The sequence below is a fragment of the Poecilia reticulata genome, linkage group LG22 (genome assembly GCF_000633615.1).
Source record: "Poecilia reticulata strain Guanapo linkage group LG22, Guppy_female_1.0+MT, whole genome shotgun sequence".
In the NCBI taxonomy this organism is placed as follows: Eukaryota; Metazoa; Chordata; class Actinopteri; order Cyprinodontiformes; family Poeciliidae; genus Poecilia; species Poecilia reticulata.
The window spans coordinates 17,499,231-17,515,447 of record NC_024352.1 but is presented as its reverse complement, the minus strand read 5'-3'; the positions used below and the strand labels follow the sequence as shown (position 1 = coordinate 17,515,447).

The window sequence follows — 16,217 nt, the reverse complement described above, 5'->3', positions numbered from 1 at the left end:
TATATATATATATATATATAGAGAGAGAGAGATGTTATCGTTATAGTTTTTTTTTTCTTTTTTGGTCAAAAGCTATACTAGTGATGTGCCTCATGCTTAAGGCTGAAATATACTTTATATTGTTAATACCTAACCATTGTCTCCAGTGCAAATAACACAACACACTAGTCCAGACTTCTTGCATTGCCAATAACTAACACTTGAAGTCCAGTTTAGAAAACCCACTACTGCTTGCAGCTCTGTAAACACTAATTTTGTGTGTGTGAATTGCCTTGAAGGTCAGTGAGTCATATCCTCGGTGAAATAGAGAATGATGTATTATGAAGTCTCATGACTGACTAGTGGAAGACTTGGCTCAAGATACTCAAAGCATTTAGAGCTCATTATGACTGCTGCTATATTTAACACCATTGGTGAACAAATAAGAACCTGTTTCTTTTTTTTTTCTTTTAGCAATTTCTTTTGTATATAAATAGTCCCATATCACAGAATATTAGTTCCTATAGTGTTACTATTTAAAGAGCGTCCTTACAGGCTTTATTGTAAATTACCCAAGTAATTATGTTCCGTTAGAGTTCCTATGAAGAATGGTGGGGAGATTTCTGTGTCTCCCATGCATGCGCCTGGTATTTCTGCTTGTTGTACTCAGTGCTGTATGTGAACTGGGATCTTGACACGAAAGCAGTCACTAGCATTTTTTTAAATTATGCAAAACCATAAATGCTAAAGAAAGAGCCATAGTGAACCACATCCGACATGTTCCCCGTGCCTTGCTGCCTCCCGACATGCAGACTCCACACTTCTTCCACTCTGCTGACACCAGCTAGAGAGAGCCAGAGGGTTTTAATTAACACTTTCTACAAGGTAAAATAAAAAATGGATGGCAAAGCTACACTTAGTGCCTGCCAAGGGGGAAACTACAAACTCTTGCAATCCATGGTAAATATTTTTGGTTTTATTGAGATTTAAATGTAGATAAAAGCAATATGTTTGGGGTTTTTAAGATCTATAAAATAGGTCTGATTTGTCAGTTTTTTTTATACAGGCAGGGCTGTGTAATCCTCTTTGTGTCATTTGCTGACTGATGATCTTTGAAGATGGTCTAAAAATAGCGCTCACCTCTAATATCACCCTAACGACCCTGCCTTTTTCCTCTGTGTGTCTGAGATGGCTCATTGCTTTTCAGAACTGTCTAGCTGCACAAAAAGATGCATGGATTAATAAAATAGAAATGAATCCTGTAATATCTGAATCACGTTAACATATAATTAACATATCTTATCCAGCATTTTAACAGATCCATATAAAGAAGTCTGTAATAACAAACAGAACCAAATATTTGCTTAAGGCTGATTATTCTGTACATTTCGGAATAATTTTACATGTTAATTTTGATTTCAAATTAACAAGGCCCTTGCTTTATTCTGTTAAAATCAAACAGTCTAATATCATTCTGAAAATCAACAAATATTAATCATGTTGCATTTTTCTACAGATATGGCAGAGTGAACTATGTCCTTGCTAGAAGACTGGAGCTCCTCAGAGAGGTGGGAAGATTACAGGAGAGCTTGGACGTCCCAGGAGACGTGTCATACACCTGTGAGACTGCAGGGCACTTCTACCTCTATCAGGTAAAAATAACCTTAGGATTGAGTGCTTGTGGCATCTCAAGGAGAAACATTAACTCATTTGGCACTAATTGTCCAAGCAGCTGAATAGTTTTGTTTTCCAAACAATATTTATTTTTGACTACAAGTTTAGCTATCTCTTTCAGAGGTCCGAATAGATTTTTTTGTTTTCAGTTTCTTTCTTCTGTTCTCCAGCAACCAGCTAAATATCATTGAAATTTGTGATGCATTATGTTATTGAACTACAGAGCAACAAAGACTCCAGAGAGATTTTTGATGAAAAAGGACAAATGCACCTTTGTCCTTTTTCTGTGAAAAAGGACAAAGAAATAAAGCTTCTAACATAATGGAAGCTTTATTTCTCTCAACTCTATGGAGTTGTAAATATTGTAGAGTTATTGAGCTGTACTCCCTGTGCTGTGCTACTCATACTCAGACTCCAAAATAACTGGAATTTTAAACAATCATTTATTTTCACTCATATTTTGTACAAGATAAGTTCTAGCATAGACATGATTTATTTTGAACTCTGAGTGCAGTTTTTATTGGGAACTTGTAAACTTTATTTCGGTTTATTCTAAAACCAAAACATTCAGTTTGCCTTACTTGTCCTTTCATGTCACAGTAATGTTGAGCACTCGCTTTGGGAGAAAGTATTTTTTATTTTGATCATTTAATTTCTACCTATATTATATAAGCCGCTGCACACCAGACTAACACCGTACTCTGACATTTATAAATAAGCTGGAACTTGGATGTTCTCTGCAGAGAGAGTGTGAAATCACAGAGATCATGAGGAAACATCTTAGTCCCGCTGTGATACTCAGAGCTGTGGCATTATGTTGTTGGATGACTGGAAAAGCAAACGTGAAATAACTATTTGCAGAGCACTGAGAGTACAGAACTTTTATGATTGCCTTCACACTCCTGTTAAGGCCTCAAGATCTGCCAGAATCCAGCTGGGCTCAGACAGTCATGGAGGTCATGAGAGGGTCAATCTTAGTCAAGTCTGAGTATGCCTTGCTATTAAATTTTGTGTTTGATCCCTCAGCTCTTGTTTTATTTTTCTGGTGTTATTTTCACCAAGTCACAATGATTTCCACTTGTACTTAGGTATTTATATACTTGTTACAGTCCTGGTGTTTCTCTCTTGTTTTGCTTCTATAGTAATTGGTGCTAGCTAGAAAATGGTTTACTGTGCTTACACTTTCTTTGCTCTTAAAGTAAAAATAAAAGTGGCATTTCAGTAGATTGTAAACCATTCTCAATCAGCTAAGCACTTGTTTATAACCCCTAACAATATGGTGTGTATTTAGATGTTTCCATTGTGATCACAATTATTTATACAGACAGATGCATCCAGTTAAATCACCAAGGTGCCTCTTTGAAGCAAAACTCTCTCCATTTTGTTTTTTTTAATTTATCGGACTATTTTTAGTACAGCCTGCTGTTAGGTTGAAGCTGCTTTATTAGTTTCTCAGCAGGAAAGCCTTGTTAAAAGGAGACTATCTGTTCTCATTTGTTCACTTTTGTGCTTTTATGCAACACCACGACGACTAAGGAAAGCAAAATCGTAGGAACTAATTTGCACAAACAAAAACCCTGCGAGTGTCTGCATATTTGTGTGCTGGTGAGCATCAAAAAGTGATCAAACCTGGAGGTTTTTCAAAAAAATGTTTCCAATTTCTCTCCTCTCTACAGGTGATATCACGCTGGGAGCAGTACATGAGCAAAGTCAAACCTAAACAGGGCAAGAAGGTGGAGGTGGAGGCTGTTGCTGCACACTTTCCCTTCCACAAGTACTTTTCCAACGCCCCACAGCCTGTATTCAAGGGCCGATCGTACGAGGAGGACATGGACATTGCGGAGGGCTGCTATCGCCACATCAAGAAAATATTTACCCAGCTGGAGGTGAGGCGTTTTAAAAGAGTTTGCTGGTTTCATCACTGCTGAGCAAAACTCTTGTCAGATATAGATGTTATCTGAGAACAGTAATTCTATTTCTGGAGCACACATCACAGCTTGTATCTACAGTGCCTTGAAAAAGTATTCACACTTTTTAACATTTTATCGCAATACAACCACAAACTTCAGTATTACATCTTTGGGATTTTGAGAGGTCAACACGAAGCGTCACATATTTGCAAAGTGGCATAATAATTATATATAGTTTACAAATGTATTTTACAAATAAAAATTGTAAAAGAGCAGCTTGCATATGTGTTATGGTTCCTCTTGGAAAAATACAGTGCAAATTTGTGTTGTTTAGATCAAAGCATATTCATATGTCCGAATGGCTCAGTCAAAGTCCAGATCTGATCAATGACTTTTAGCCGTGACTGCTGTGAAGTGTGTATTCACAGAGGCTGCCTGAATACAAATGCATGCCGCACTTATCAGATTTTATGTGGAAACGGTTTACAGAACAATCTATGATTTTTTTTTTTTTCCTGAAGCTTCACGATTATACACTACTTTGTCTTTCATATCAAATTAAACTAAAATATATTCAAATCAGTGTTTGTAACGAAATATGTATAGAAATTCAGTGTGTACGAATATTTCTACTTGCTCCTGCACATATGTGACCAACATTTTTCTCTCTTGTTCTTTGTGTTCAAACGCAAAAGCTTTGCCAGATGCATTTGGTTCTTTTCCTCAGCTATTAGCCGGGAGTCCAAATGGTGCACATTGTGCCATGCATAACTTGCTGCTTTTCCTATCTGTATATGCTGTCGATTACTGGTGACTAGTAAGACAAAGTCTCTGCAGGGCTTTTGCGCTATAGTTCTGCTCATTCCTTCACTTATTCATGATTATGTAAACAGATTGCTCAGCAATATTTCTGCACTTTGATAACTATGTTTGGGAATCTGAAAAAATAACCATCAAAACAACAATAATAATAATAATAATAATAATAATAATAATAATAATAATAATAGTTCCATCAGTTGCTTTGCACTTGTTTTCATACTTATTCACACATTGCAACACGTACTGGAATAAGTGTTATCGTTCTCTCTCAGCTTATCATCTACTTCTGTAGAAATAACTGAAAACATTTCTGATTTATTGGAACACCTAGATGGTTTCCAAAAAGCAATAAAGAAAGTTATTTGCCGGAGGTAATATCCCGACATGTGTCGTGCGGTGACCTTGATTTATCTGGCTGGCCTCTGTTTCACTGCATCGCAGCACTTCTCCCTCCTCCCTCGGCCTCACCCATGCTGCAGTGAAATCTGCTCGCCCATTAAGAGAGGCTGCCGTACGTGGCGCAAGGTAGCAGAAGTAACATCCTGCTGCGGTTGCTGATCTGTCTTCACTTCTGAATGGAAAAGCAGTTTTAAATAAGCTGTCATGAGACTACTCTGTAATGTATCGTGATTTATTGTTCCTTAGGAGTTTATGTGTAGGTGTGACCTCCTTTATGGTCCTTCCAGCTTTCTGTTTTATTTCATTCTTTTTGCCCACTCATCAATTTCTGCAAATACTTATTATCTTGATTTTACTCCTCAGTCTGGAGGCATGATGGTTAAAAGTAGACCTCATCAATATTACATGTTTTGATTGGTTTAATATTAATGCTAAAATAGTAACACATCAAATATTTATGCCACGGCGCTGTCCGAATGTCGCTCGCCCTCCCTTCCCTCCTCCCCTGTCTCCACAGCTCCTGGGGCTGCATGAAAACACAGCAAATTCTTCCAGCATTCCTTTAACCCCGCAGCGTTCTTGTAATATCAAAATATTGACACGTTAAAATAAACTGCTGTGGATTTTAGGGCAAACAACTTTTCTTTTGCATTCACAATACAATAGAATCCGCCTGTAAAAGGGCTCTGTAGGGCGCTTATATTGAGCGATTAATCACACAGAGGAGCTTGTTGGATTTTTTTATTATTTTTTTTATCAATGCACCACAATATGACCTCACTTCTAAAAAAAAATGCATTAGATAAAAATGTATGCAGCACCCCTATAATCACTTTTTACTGCAGTTCTCTTAACAGTGAGCTTTGGATTTTTTTTAATATATATAACTTCGAAATAAAACACAGTCCTCTTCCAGCCTCGTTTGTCATTGTTTCTTTTTTTTTAGTCTTTAAATTTCTTGCCATTTTTATGTTTGTGTTGATTTTTTTATTTATTTATTTTTTTAATTAAGCCAATCAGATTAGATTTATGGAGCGCTTTTCAGATGCTTGCGTGTTACACAAAGTACTTTTAATTGATTGGGCAACAATCACAAAAGTCAATGTTACACATATAACAGAAATTAACATTTATTACACCCACTTATTTAAAATACCACAATGAACAGTTCTTAAAGTCCTACTTTCGTTCTCATCTGGCAGGAGTTCAGGGCCTTTGAGCTGCTAAGAAGTGGGCTGGACCGCTCCAAGTATCTCCTGGTGAAGGAAGCTAAAATCATCGCCATGACCTGCACACACGCTGCACTCAAACGTCATGACCTGGTGGAGCTAGGATTTAAGGTACCGTTTCTAATTTGACGCAACCAGGAGGTATGTATATAGTTACCTACAATTCGGGTTGTAAAACCAGGTTTTTGTGCTATTTATTAGTACGACAACATCCTGATGGAGGAGTCTGCACAGATTCTTGAGATTGAGACATTCATCCCTCTGCTGTTGCAGGTAACTTTCCTTTCTATTATCTGGAAAAAGACTGAAAAGAGTTTGACAAAATGAGATGACTGAAATTCTGTTAAATGGTATATGTTCGTACTGATTAGACTTTTTCAAGTCAGATGTTGATACATGGAGTGTTAACACTTACTTTTCTGTGTACATTACCTATTCTTCTTAAAGTCCATGTGTAAAAAGTGTATTTTTGAACTTGTGCAAATGCCTCCGACCTGTTATCTCTTGTTGTCTGTAGAACCCAGAGGATGGATACAGCAGGCTGAAGCGTTGGATCATGATCGGAGACCACCACCAGCTGCCCCCCGTAATCAAGAACATGGCCTTCCAGAAGTACTCCAACATGGAGCAGTCTCTGTTCACCAGATTTGTACGGTTGGGGGTTCCTACCGTAGATTTGGATGCACAGGGCCGTGCGCGCGCAAGGTAGGTCACAGTCAAAGAAAGAGCAGGAGGTAATTTGGCTTGGTCTATTTTGGAATTTGAATTCTATTCATCTGTTTTCTGTCCTCAGCCTTTGTAACCTTTACAACTGGCGCTATAAACACCTTGGAAACCTGCCTCACGTTCAGCAGCTTCCTGAGTTCCAGGTACCCAACCCTGGCTTGACCTTTGACTTCCAGCTGATTAATGTGGAGGACTTTAATGGGGTGGGAGAATCTGAGCCCAACCCTTACTTTTACCAGGTCAGTATGCAACACCCTCAAAACCTCATCAATGTGCACACTGCAAGCTGTATCAAAACAAATCTCTTAATTATTGGGGTTTGAAATGAGGTAAACAAAATGTTTGAGTACTTTTATCCGTACAAGTCCGGTACAAGTCCACATTGATTTGTTTCTTCAGCTAGTAAAGTTTTAGTACAAGCACAACATCTTTATCCCTAACATCTGCGGAGCATTGGAAACATAATGCCAAATCAAAATGTCTTGTGCTCCTCCAGAACAGAATTTACTGTCTTTTTACAAAGACAAACACACCTGCAGACTTAAAACTGATGTAGCATGAAATCACCTCCATCACTCCCCTTTAAATGTGTCCTCTAAATTAGTGGTTGGACAAGAGTTCATTAATTTTTATGTTCCAGTGGTTCTTCTATCAGTTTATATGCTATATCGATCACTGTGCCAAGTGTGCAGGCCACAGCTGTCCAGAACAGAGCAGTGGGTCTGTCCTTTACACCGGAGCCAGATTGCATTTCATCATGACATTGCTAAGACTCAGAGGCAGAGCGTGGGCAGTGGGCTTTGTTCATAAGCTCTTCTTTCTTTTGCACCAACCACTTCAGCATGTCAAATGTCATTCCTAAATATTATTCCCAAACATATTATTGCAATAAGAGAAGATTTACGAACTTGCAGACGGCAACAGCAACGATTTAAACGACGAGACACAAAACTACTTTTGATGAAAACAAAGACATATGGAACAGCTGCAGGTTCTTATTTCAGGGAAAAAACTGTTCTTAAAATAAAATAGCGTTTTCTTTAATATTTTACTTGTCTGTCCAATTAGTTTAATCATATTGCTCCATGAAGAGTACAGCTTCCTTTTGTCCTTAAATCCAGAGCATGTGCACTTCTCAAGGCACCAGGTCACATGCAACTCAACTCCATTTGCTGTTGCCATTTCCAGGTTCCTCGAGGGAATTACTAGGATCGCTCTGAAGCGCACACACACGCACACACATTAACTTTGCTAGGAAACGGTGGGGAATATGGCTGACACAAGAGAAGCTGTTGTTTCCAGTCCCTGTTGAATACCTCCCACAGCTGAGCAAACACCGCTACAACCACTGCTGTGCGCCGACTCTGAGCAGATCATCTATAAAGAACATGTAGCACATTACTTCTTCACCTCATTTGCTAAAGCACTTTCCATATTAGTTTTCAGTCTATTGATACTTCAGCAAGATTCTTATTTGTGTGAAAATTTCTCTCCAATCCACATTTCTCTCATAATTCAGTTTCACAGCCCATATCTGGTCCAGCTGGTATGTTTAAAACACAGTAGGCTAAATGAAAACACTTGTTTAAAGCATCCATGGCTCTTCCACCACTGTGACATACTTTCATAATCTCCTGTCTTTATGTTCTCTCCGGGGGCCGGTTTCAACTGTATAAAGTTACATTCAGACTGCTTGTTTTGGTTTCTAAGTGCTCCACACTTGGAGCACAACCATTTTAATACTTGGTAAGGTTTTTCATTTAACTATCTCAATTTTCAGCCATAAAGTCTGCAAAATATGTCCTAATTGAGAAGTTTTCTGGCAGAATTATTTGTTCTGAGTTGTAATCCCGACCTTGTGATTCGGGTATTGCAGCTCTTTTGTGATACTGCAAGAACCAGAACAGGTGTACCTGACTTTTTGTAGATTGCTCGAGGGAAATTAAAATAATTCTTTTTCAAGGGAAGGTGAATATTTAAGATTTTCTGAGAGATTTGGCTTGAATCAAACATCCCACCTGCTACAATCGTTCTCAATTCTAAAGGACGCCAAATTGATAGCGTATATAATTGCAAAATTCAAAATGTGCAAGATCCAACATGATTTTTGTTTTTATAAATACATGTATATGCTTCATTTGGTGGCAGGTAATGGGAGAAAATGAACAAAGGCTCCCATTGTTTTTGATGTGTTGATTCCACTGAAGCTGGATCAGAAGCTGTTAATGAAGCTGCATAAATTACTAGCAAAGATGTGAGGCTGCAGTCCACGTTTAATTGAAACTGAATGAATAATGCATACAGTTGGCTTGTTTTCTTTTTCTGGTCACATTTGAAAGGCAAAGAACGATCTTGGAGCCAGAACACAGGGATGAGAAATGTGTCATTTGGAAAGTTGGTAAATGACCAACAACAATTCATTTTATGGACTCTGTCCTTTCAAGAACCATTTTAATTTGAATACGTTTACTTTAGCTGTTATTAAAGTCTTTATTTTCATTTTCACCTGCTTTAAACCTCTGATTTTCCAGATGAAATTAGTTGTGTTCTGACTCGGCTTTATCTGACCGGACCGCAGATGAGAAATCATAGCAGTATGTTGACAAAAAAAAAAAGAAATTATATATCTGCAAAACTCTCCGCAGAAAGTAAATCATATGTGTGTAGTTGAGTTTATTCTCTGGAGTAAGATAAATTATCGTAAATTCGAATTTACTGAAGCGTTAACAGACTCCAGAGTGATTTAGAAGACATGGAACAATTCATTTACCTCTTCACTCTTTGTCTGAGTGCTGCTTTACTCAGCACTCAATCAAATGAATATGAATAAACGGATTTTGATCTTCTTCCTGTTACCTTTTTTTCTTTTCTGTGAAGAACCTGGCTGAGGCGGAGTACTCTGTTGCTCTCTTTATGTACATGAGGCTGTTGGGCTTCCCATCGGAGCGAATCAGCATCCTCACTACCTACAATGGACAAAAGCACCTGATCAGAGATGTCATTAACCAACGATGTGCTGGAAACCCTTACTTTGGGCAGCCTCACAAGGTAGGTCCCAGTGGATGACTCATCATATGAATAAAAAAAACTATATCTTGACAAGTGTGAAGCAAAGAATTCTTGTGATTCTTGGGAACTTGTCCTACACTGATTTTTCTTTTTACAGTGATTACAGATAAAAAAGCAAAGTTTGATACATTGATTATTTGTAGAAGCACAAAAATGGGGGAAATAAATATTGTCTTGTCTTGCATGCTGGGTGTATTGTTACATTACTACTGCTGAACCTGGTTTCAACAATACAGTTGAATCAAGTTATATTGACATGCACTGAACTGTAATTTTTTAAGCAGGGCAAACAAAGCTGGTGTAACTACGTCAGGTTTGTAGGTGACCTTTCTGACACATCTTTTCAGCTTTGACCACACATTTTCAGAGCTGTTTGATTTCTACTCCAATACATATATTTTGTTGGCCGTAAGCCATTTTTATGCTTCCTATTGAAAGACCAGTTTGTGTTAATTTCCTAACTTCCTGGTTGATGTCTTCAGATGTTGCTTTCCTTATTTTGTGAAGGTCTCTAGTCCCTCTAGAGCACCCATATAACATAATGCTTCTATTCTTACTCTATTCTTTGGGATGGTATTCTGAGACTTGCAAGTCTCTAAATGTACCAATTGTCACAACAGCTTTTATCTTCAGGAAGTGTATTTTTGGATGCCTTTCACTTCTAATTGCCAGATGTTCAACAACCACTACTCGTTGTGTTGGGATGTGTTTCAACTCTGCAACACATCCCACTCCTTGTGTAATATCACTTAAAGGTGACATGTTTTATGGCTTGTGTTGAAGGAATCCTCAAGACATTTTTACACCTCATGTAAACGTAGAACCACTTAACATACAAGATATGGTCACTGGCACTTACTTCACAACGTCATATATCAGATGAGGTCCATCCCCAATTATCCTAAAGCTCTTGGTGTTTATTTTCAGCTATAGAAGATGAAATGTGCACACTGCTCTGTGTGCACATTTAAGAATGTTTGTCAGCTGTACATTTTCACCTCCTTTCAGTCTTGATGTGCTGCACTGTGAGTCATCAAGAGAGAAAATGTCGATAAAAGTTTTTTTGTCCAGTTGGGATAGATCATGAGACTCTGGGAACAGCTGCAGGTCATGAGACCAAATTAAGTCCTTCTTTTAACCACCTGACTGATTACGGGTGCAGGAATGTGAATTGTTCCCTTTTTTTATCTCTAAAAAATACTCTTGGGACGTATTCGTCTAACCTGTGTTAATTCGTTACTCTGCTGTTGTCTCCTTCTTTTTAAATTTTCTTTTTTTAACATGATTATTCAGCAAATTGCTGGCAGATTTTTTTTCCCCCGCTATTCTAATTGCATTGCTTTATATGATTAAGCTCAATTCTAAGATTAAGTTTTCCTCTTTGATTTCTGTTACTCTACGGACGGTGAATATTTTCACACACTCATTGATTGCTCATTTGGAGAAAGGTCTGAAAATTACGATGGGGAATAGAGATATATTGACAGTAACATCGGTATTGATGGATGCTGGTCACCTTTTAAACATATCGATATCGGTCCCATAGGTAAGACTGGGCTGGTATTAACAACCCAGTTTATTTCCATCTTGTTGCTGTTGGTGTATATGTTTTGGGAGGTGCTGAGTTGACCATGTGGTATTTGTTGAATGTGACCTTGTTGATAATGTAGTGCAGGATTGTGGGCTGTTTAACTGAAGCAGAGATGCAATGTCAGTTTTCAAGGTGTTGAAAGGTTGTGAAAATATAATGAATTGACTGACGAGCTTTGTGCATTTTTCTGGTAGTATTTTTATCCATTTGTGTTTAAGGTTGGAAGGCCTTGTTGCCATCACCCTAATCTCTACATAGCTTCTATATCCCTACATGTCAGTTTGGTGACCTTCAGTTGTCCTTTTCAGTATAGGACAATGGTACAGTAGTTAGGGTGGAGTTAGTGACATCACACAAAGCAATGCATTGATTGGGGGTCGGAAAACGTCACTGATTGCGATAAACATGAGACGTTCTAGTGTGTTACGTGAATCATCGCGCTAGTATAACTCAACATTATCCGTTTGGTTTTAGCTCCTGCTGCCCAGTGAGAGTCCTACTGGAGGGGGAAACCCTCTCCTAAATACACTGGACCAAAACAGCAAACTGAACCGCATCGACCCATGCAGTGCTGCTCAGTGGAAATTTTTCTTTTTCTTTTTTTCTATTGGATAATAGTTGGGTCTCTGCCTGGGTCAGAGACCCACCCTGTTTTTCCCGATCCAGGTTGAACTTCTACAATAGAATGGCACTACAAATAGCAGGAATAACGTCTTGCATCTTTTTTTCCCTTATTAGAAACTGTACTTTTTTCTTCTTTTTTTTTTTATACGTAATTTTCGTTAAAATATCAACATCCCATATAAGGAAATGTATTCATCATCCTTTGGCTTTTCTGTTTTTCTCTTTTTTTAAAGCCTAAAAGTGGAGGTAAAGTGGTGGTTCTTTAAACGTAACCACAAATTTCCAGTGTTGGATATTTTTATCCATCCATCTAGCCGTACATGTGTGTACCTACTGGTCCCTTCATGGTCACCTGGGCCTGCAGCCAATGGGCAAAAGACAGGATACACTCTGAACAGGTTGCCAGTCCTGCCTGAGAAGACCGACCCACATATGCACAGGAAAAACATCCAAACTCCATGCAGAAAGGTCCCAGTTGGGATTCAATCCTTTTCGCTGCAAGGCAACAGTTCTACCAACTGTCCCACTATAGGGCAAAAATTTCCCTTTGGACACTGAAGTTGCTGACCCCTGGGCTAGGTCATTTTAACTTTCAGTTAGAATAAACATGTGAGTAAAATTAACAGATTTCCTAAATATGAATCTGCCCAAGGGTATGAATATATTTGGGCTTATCTGGATCTCTAGCTAAGCTTCAAGCAGCCTCTTAGCTATTTCTTAAAACATGAAAATGGGTCAGTGGAAGTGGATCCCATTGAGTCACTTATGGTATCAGTTTGAGTGCCAGATTAATGGTGTGTTGGACACCTGCAGGGCAAAAGCGTTTACTTCCATTTTTTATTCTTATCTAAAGCTTCTGCTGTGCAACCATACCTCCATCCTTTCTCCTGAACTTAAAGTAAACTAATCCTTGTTTTGACAGTGAGCCCAACATTGTGCTTAGCCATGCAAGATGTCTTGCAAAGTTAAGACAAAGCATCAGTCAAAGTGCTCGCATCCTTAGTCAGTGTGCATACCCTGTGATACGGTGACAAGAGTGACAGGCTGCTAGATGTGCTGAAATGAAGGATGGTCAGACAGGACGCTTGATGAAAAGGAAAGAAGGACTCTTATGGGAAAAATGCTGAGCGGCTGAAAGGTCAGGCACTGAGCACCAGGTCCACAGTGTGTCTGACAATGTGTCACAATTGCTAAAACCAAGCAAATGTCAGCAGCCTGCTTACTTTACTTTGATGGCTTTAATTAGACTCAGTAGGACGGGAAATCCTGGTTAGCACCAGTTGGAGTCTCAAAAGGAGACGCATTAGCCTACATTTCCATTTGAATGTCAATAAGACTCACCTTTTAATAATGCTAAATGCAGTAGTTGCTAATATTGCATCCTAAAGCCATTGAGTTTAACTTGAACATTTTGTTACAGTGAAGCACTGTTTCTGCTCCTTACATAAAAATAAAATAATGTTTCAAGCTAAACAAGCACTGTTGTTTTACTTAAGAACAATATTTTAATTCTCTTAAATTTCTTAAAGTGAAATTGGAAATGGCCAACATCTGTATTGTTGGGTCAAAGCTTGAATGGTGAATAGTGAGTCCTCTGTTTATTTTCTTACATATTACATGGGTAGGAGAGAAATGAAGGAGCGTTCTTACTTAAGGTCTATGTTCTCATTCTCTGCACATCTCTGGCTCTTTCACATTACCACAAACTATATTACTGGAGCGAGAAAGAGTAAATGTAATAACATAAAGAAAGCATAAAACATGAATCAGGATGTCTAAATGGTTCCTTAAAGTCATAAGAGGAAAATCTTCCTGCATTCTGTTTTTGTTGATTTTTTTTTAAACTTTAAGTCATGCTGGTCATCAGGAGCCCCCCCCCCCAAAAAAGCATACTATTAATTTTGTTGCTCCTCGTGCTTCGTAAATAGTTTAAAAATCTAACTCAATCTGCACATTCCCAGCAGTGATTACAACAAATTCTACGTAGCAGAATGGATTAAATAACCAACAAGAGTGCAACACTCCATGGTTGTCTGTTGGCTGAAAGACAGTGTGTCATTCTTGTTCTGACAATGAGGAGAAAGACAGGATGGTAGAAAATGATCCCCTGTAAATAGTTGTGTGTGTGCGTGTGGGGGTGTGCGTGTGTGTGTGTGTCTCACACAGTATCTTCTGTGTGCACCTGCATGTCTACAGACGTGCGTGTCTGTGTGTGTGTGTGCGCGTGTGCGTGCGTGTGTGTGTGTCACACTGACATGACCTCTGTGATTCTCTCACAGGAAGATTTCTCATAAATAACTAAACACCATGCAAAAAGCTGCACCTTGGGGAGAATGTCGATAGGCGTCCGTGTCTCCGGGCCAAGAATAACTACCTGTCAAAAGCCTCTCACATCTCGTGGTGTGAGAGGCATACGTTTATGCATGGCGTATATACAGTCCACAATTCCTCATGTGCTTAAAAGCACAACATTTTTTGCCAGTGGGTTTGCACCTGTACTGCATAGACATCAGGAAGACGTAAATAAATACCTTTTATCACAGACACACTCAACACATTACTTTTTACCGAAGATGGGGTGTTCTGTGGGAGTTCCAAGTTACTTTGGATTATGCGATCGGAGGAAGTTCCATCCACTGCATGATTTATATAACATGAGTGAGGTATCCAGTCCAGCACTGTGCAGCTTCTTGATGGAGGCCTATTGATCTGTTCTAATGTGAGCATCTATAGAGGACACAGTAACCTCTTTGTGGTGGGCTTTAAATTCTTCTGAACATTGCTACTGTAAAGCCACGTATTGCACACAGTAATGATTCCCAAGAGCAACTTGTACCTATGCACTTTTTTTCTTTCTTTGAGAAGTGTAAAAATCTCTTGGTTTTATATCTAGAACATTTACTGTGAACAACTATGGATTTAAAAAATGTCATTAAGCACATTTCTTTCAAAACATCCCTTTAGTTCAATGGGTCCCTTCGTGATCTTGAGAAAACCCAGAATCACAATCTTTACTTTTATCCACATGTTTTATACTTTAAAACTGCCATTTAAAGAATCCACACATCATCTTCTGCTTAATCTGGGTTTCTCTTGTGTTTGTTTTGTTTAAGGCCCTCTTCCTCTTTGAGTGGCTTTTCAGCTGAAATTTGTAACAGTGGATAATTGTTTTCTCACCTGTAGCAGAAAAGGTTTTTCTTATTTTAGGCTAAGTCAGACAGTGTGAATAAATGTTGTCTTGTATTGTGTATCTCTGTATCTGGATTTATTTGTGTATTCTCACGCCTGTTTCACTCGGGGATGGTGCCAATACAAGAAGAGGCATTTGGAAAATGTTGTTTTAGAAATATGTCCCATGTAGGTTCAGTTTTTTTTTTTTTTTTTTAATCTCTCTTCAGCTCAGGTTTGACTAGGTTTTGTTTTCGGTTTTCCTTCTAAGGACGGACTGTGCTACATCAATTTACAGAATTTTTGTTTTAAACCAACCATTAAATGTAAAAAAAAATACATGTGCTACAAGTTTCTTGATAGAAGTACTACTATCAATTATCCATATAGTAACAATCTGACAAAGGTCCATGACTTTTGTCAGATTTTTTTTTTTATGAACTTGTAAAAAAGAGCATTGAAGTGCATGCTTATTCATGGCTCATTTCTGTAAATCAGAAGTCTGGTGTTTTTTTCAGGGGTGTTTATCCAAAGAAATCTGGCTTTCATTTGTGAACCAATCAGAGCACCAGAAATGAACATTTATCTAAAATTACACATCTTTGGTGGTTAACAAATTAAGTTGACCACAAACCTGATTTCTTTTTTTTTAACTTTCATTAGATAATGCAACTGTGTATATCATGTGTATTAAATGTTATTAGTTCCAAGGAAACCTGTACTTCAGATTTTACAAAGAGCCATATCTTTACTTTGTAATGCGTAAAAGCACATGGACATTCATGTTCCTCACATGTTGAAGTCAGTACAGTTGCCAGCAGCTTGAAGTAAAGGGAAAAGTCTCACATAGAAGTACTTCAGGCTTTTTCTCTCCTCTGAAAATAACCTTTGATTGAGGCTAACCACATGGCCCCCTACTAACTTGGATCTGGCTCTCAGGAGGCCCCGCTAAGAGGCTAGTGATAGCAAATGCCCTTTAAGCCGCATTAACTCTTTTGGCTGCCCATGTGGCCCTCAGCGATAACA

At 38.4% G+C, this 16,217-nt stretch overlaps 1 protein-coding gene across 1 annotated transcript in view; it reads left to right on the top strand.

Moving 5' to 3' along the window:
- aqr (aquarius intron-binding spliceosomal factor) overlaps positions 1-16,217 on the top strand; it is a 46,972-nt gene that overhangs the window by 23,213 nt on the left and 7,542 nt on the right. The window contains exons 26-32 of the mRNA XM_008399793.1: positions 1,496-1,631; positions 3,330-3,539; positions 5,987-6,124; positions 6,215-6,286; positions 6,531-6,718; positions 6,807-6,978; positions 9,617-9,787. Of these exons, the coding sequence (XP_008398015.1) occupies positions 1,496-1,631; positions 3,330-3,539; positions 5,987-6,124; positions 6,215-6,286; positions 6,531-6,718; positions 6,807-6,978; positions 9,617-9,787 (1,087 nt within the window). The remainder of the gene's footprint in view (positions 1-1,495; positions 1,632-3,329; positions 3,540-5,986; positions 6,125-6,214; positions 6,287-6,530; positions 6,719-6,806; positions 6,979-9,616; positions 9,788-16,217) is intronic.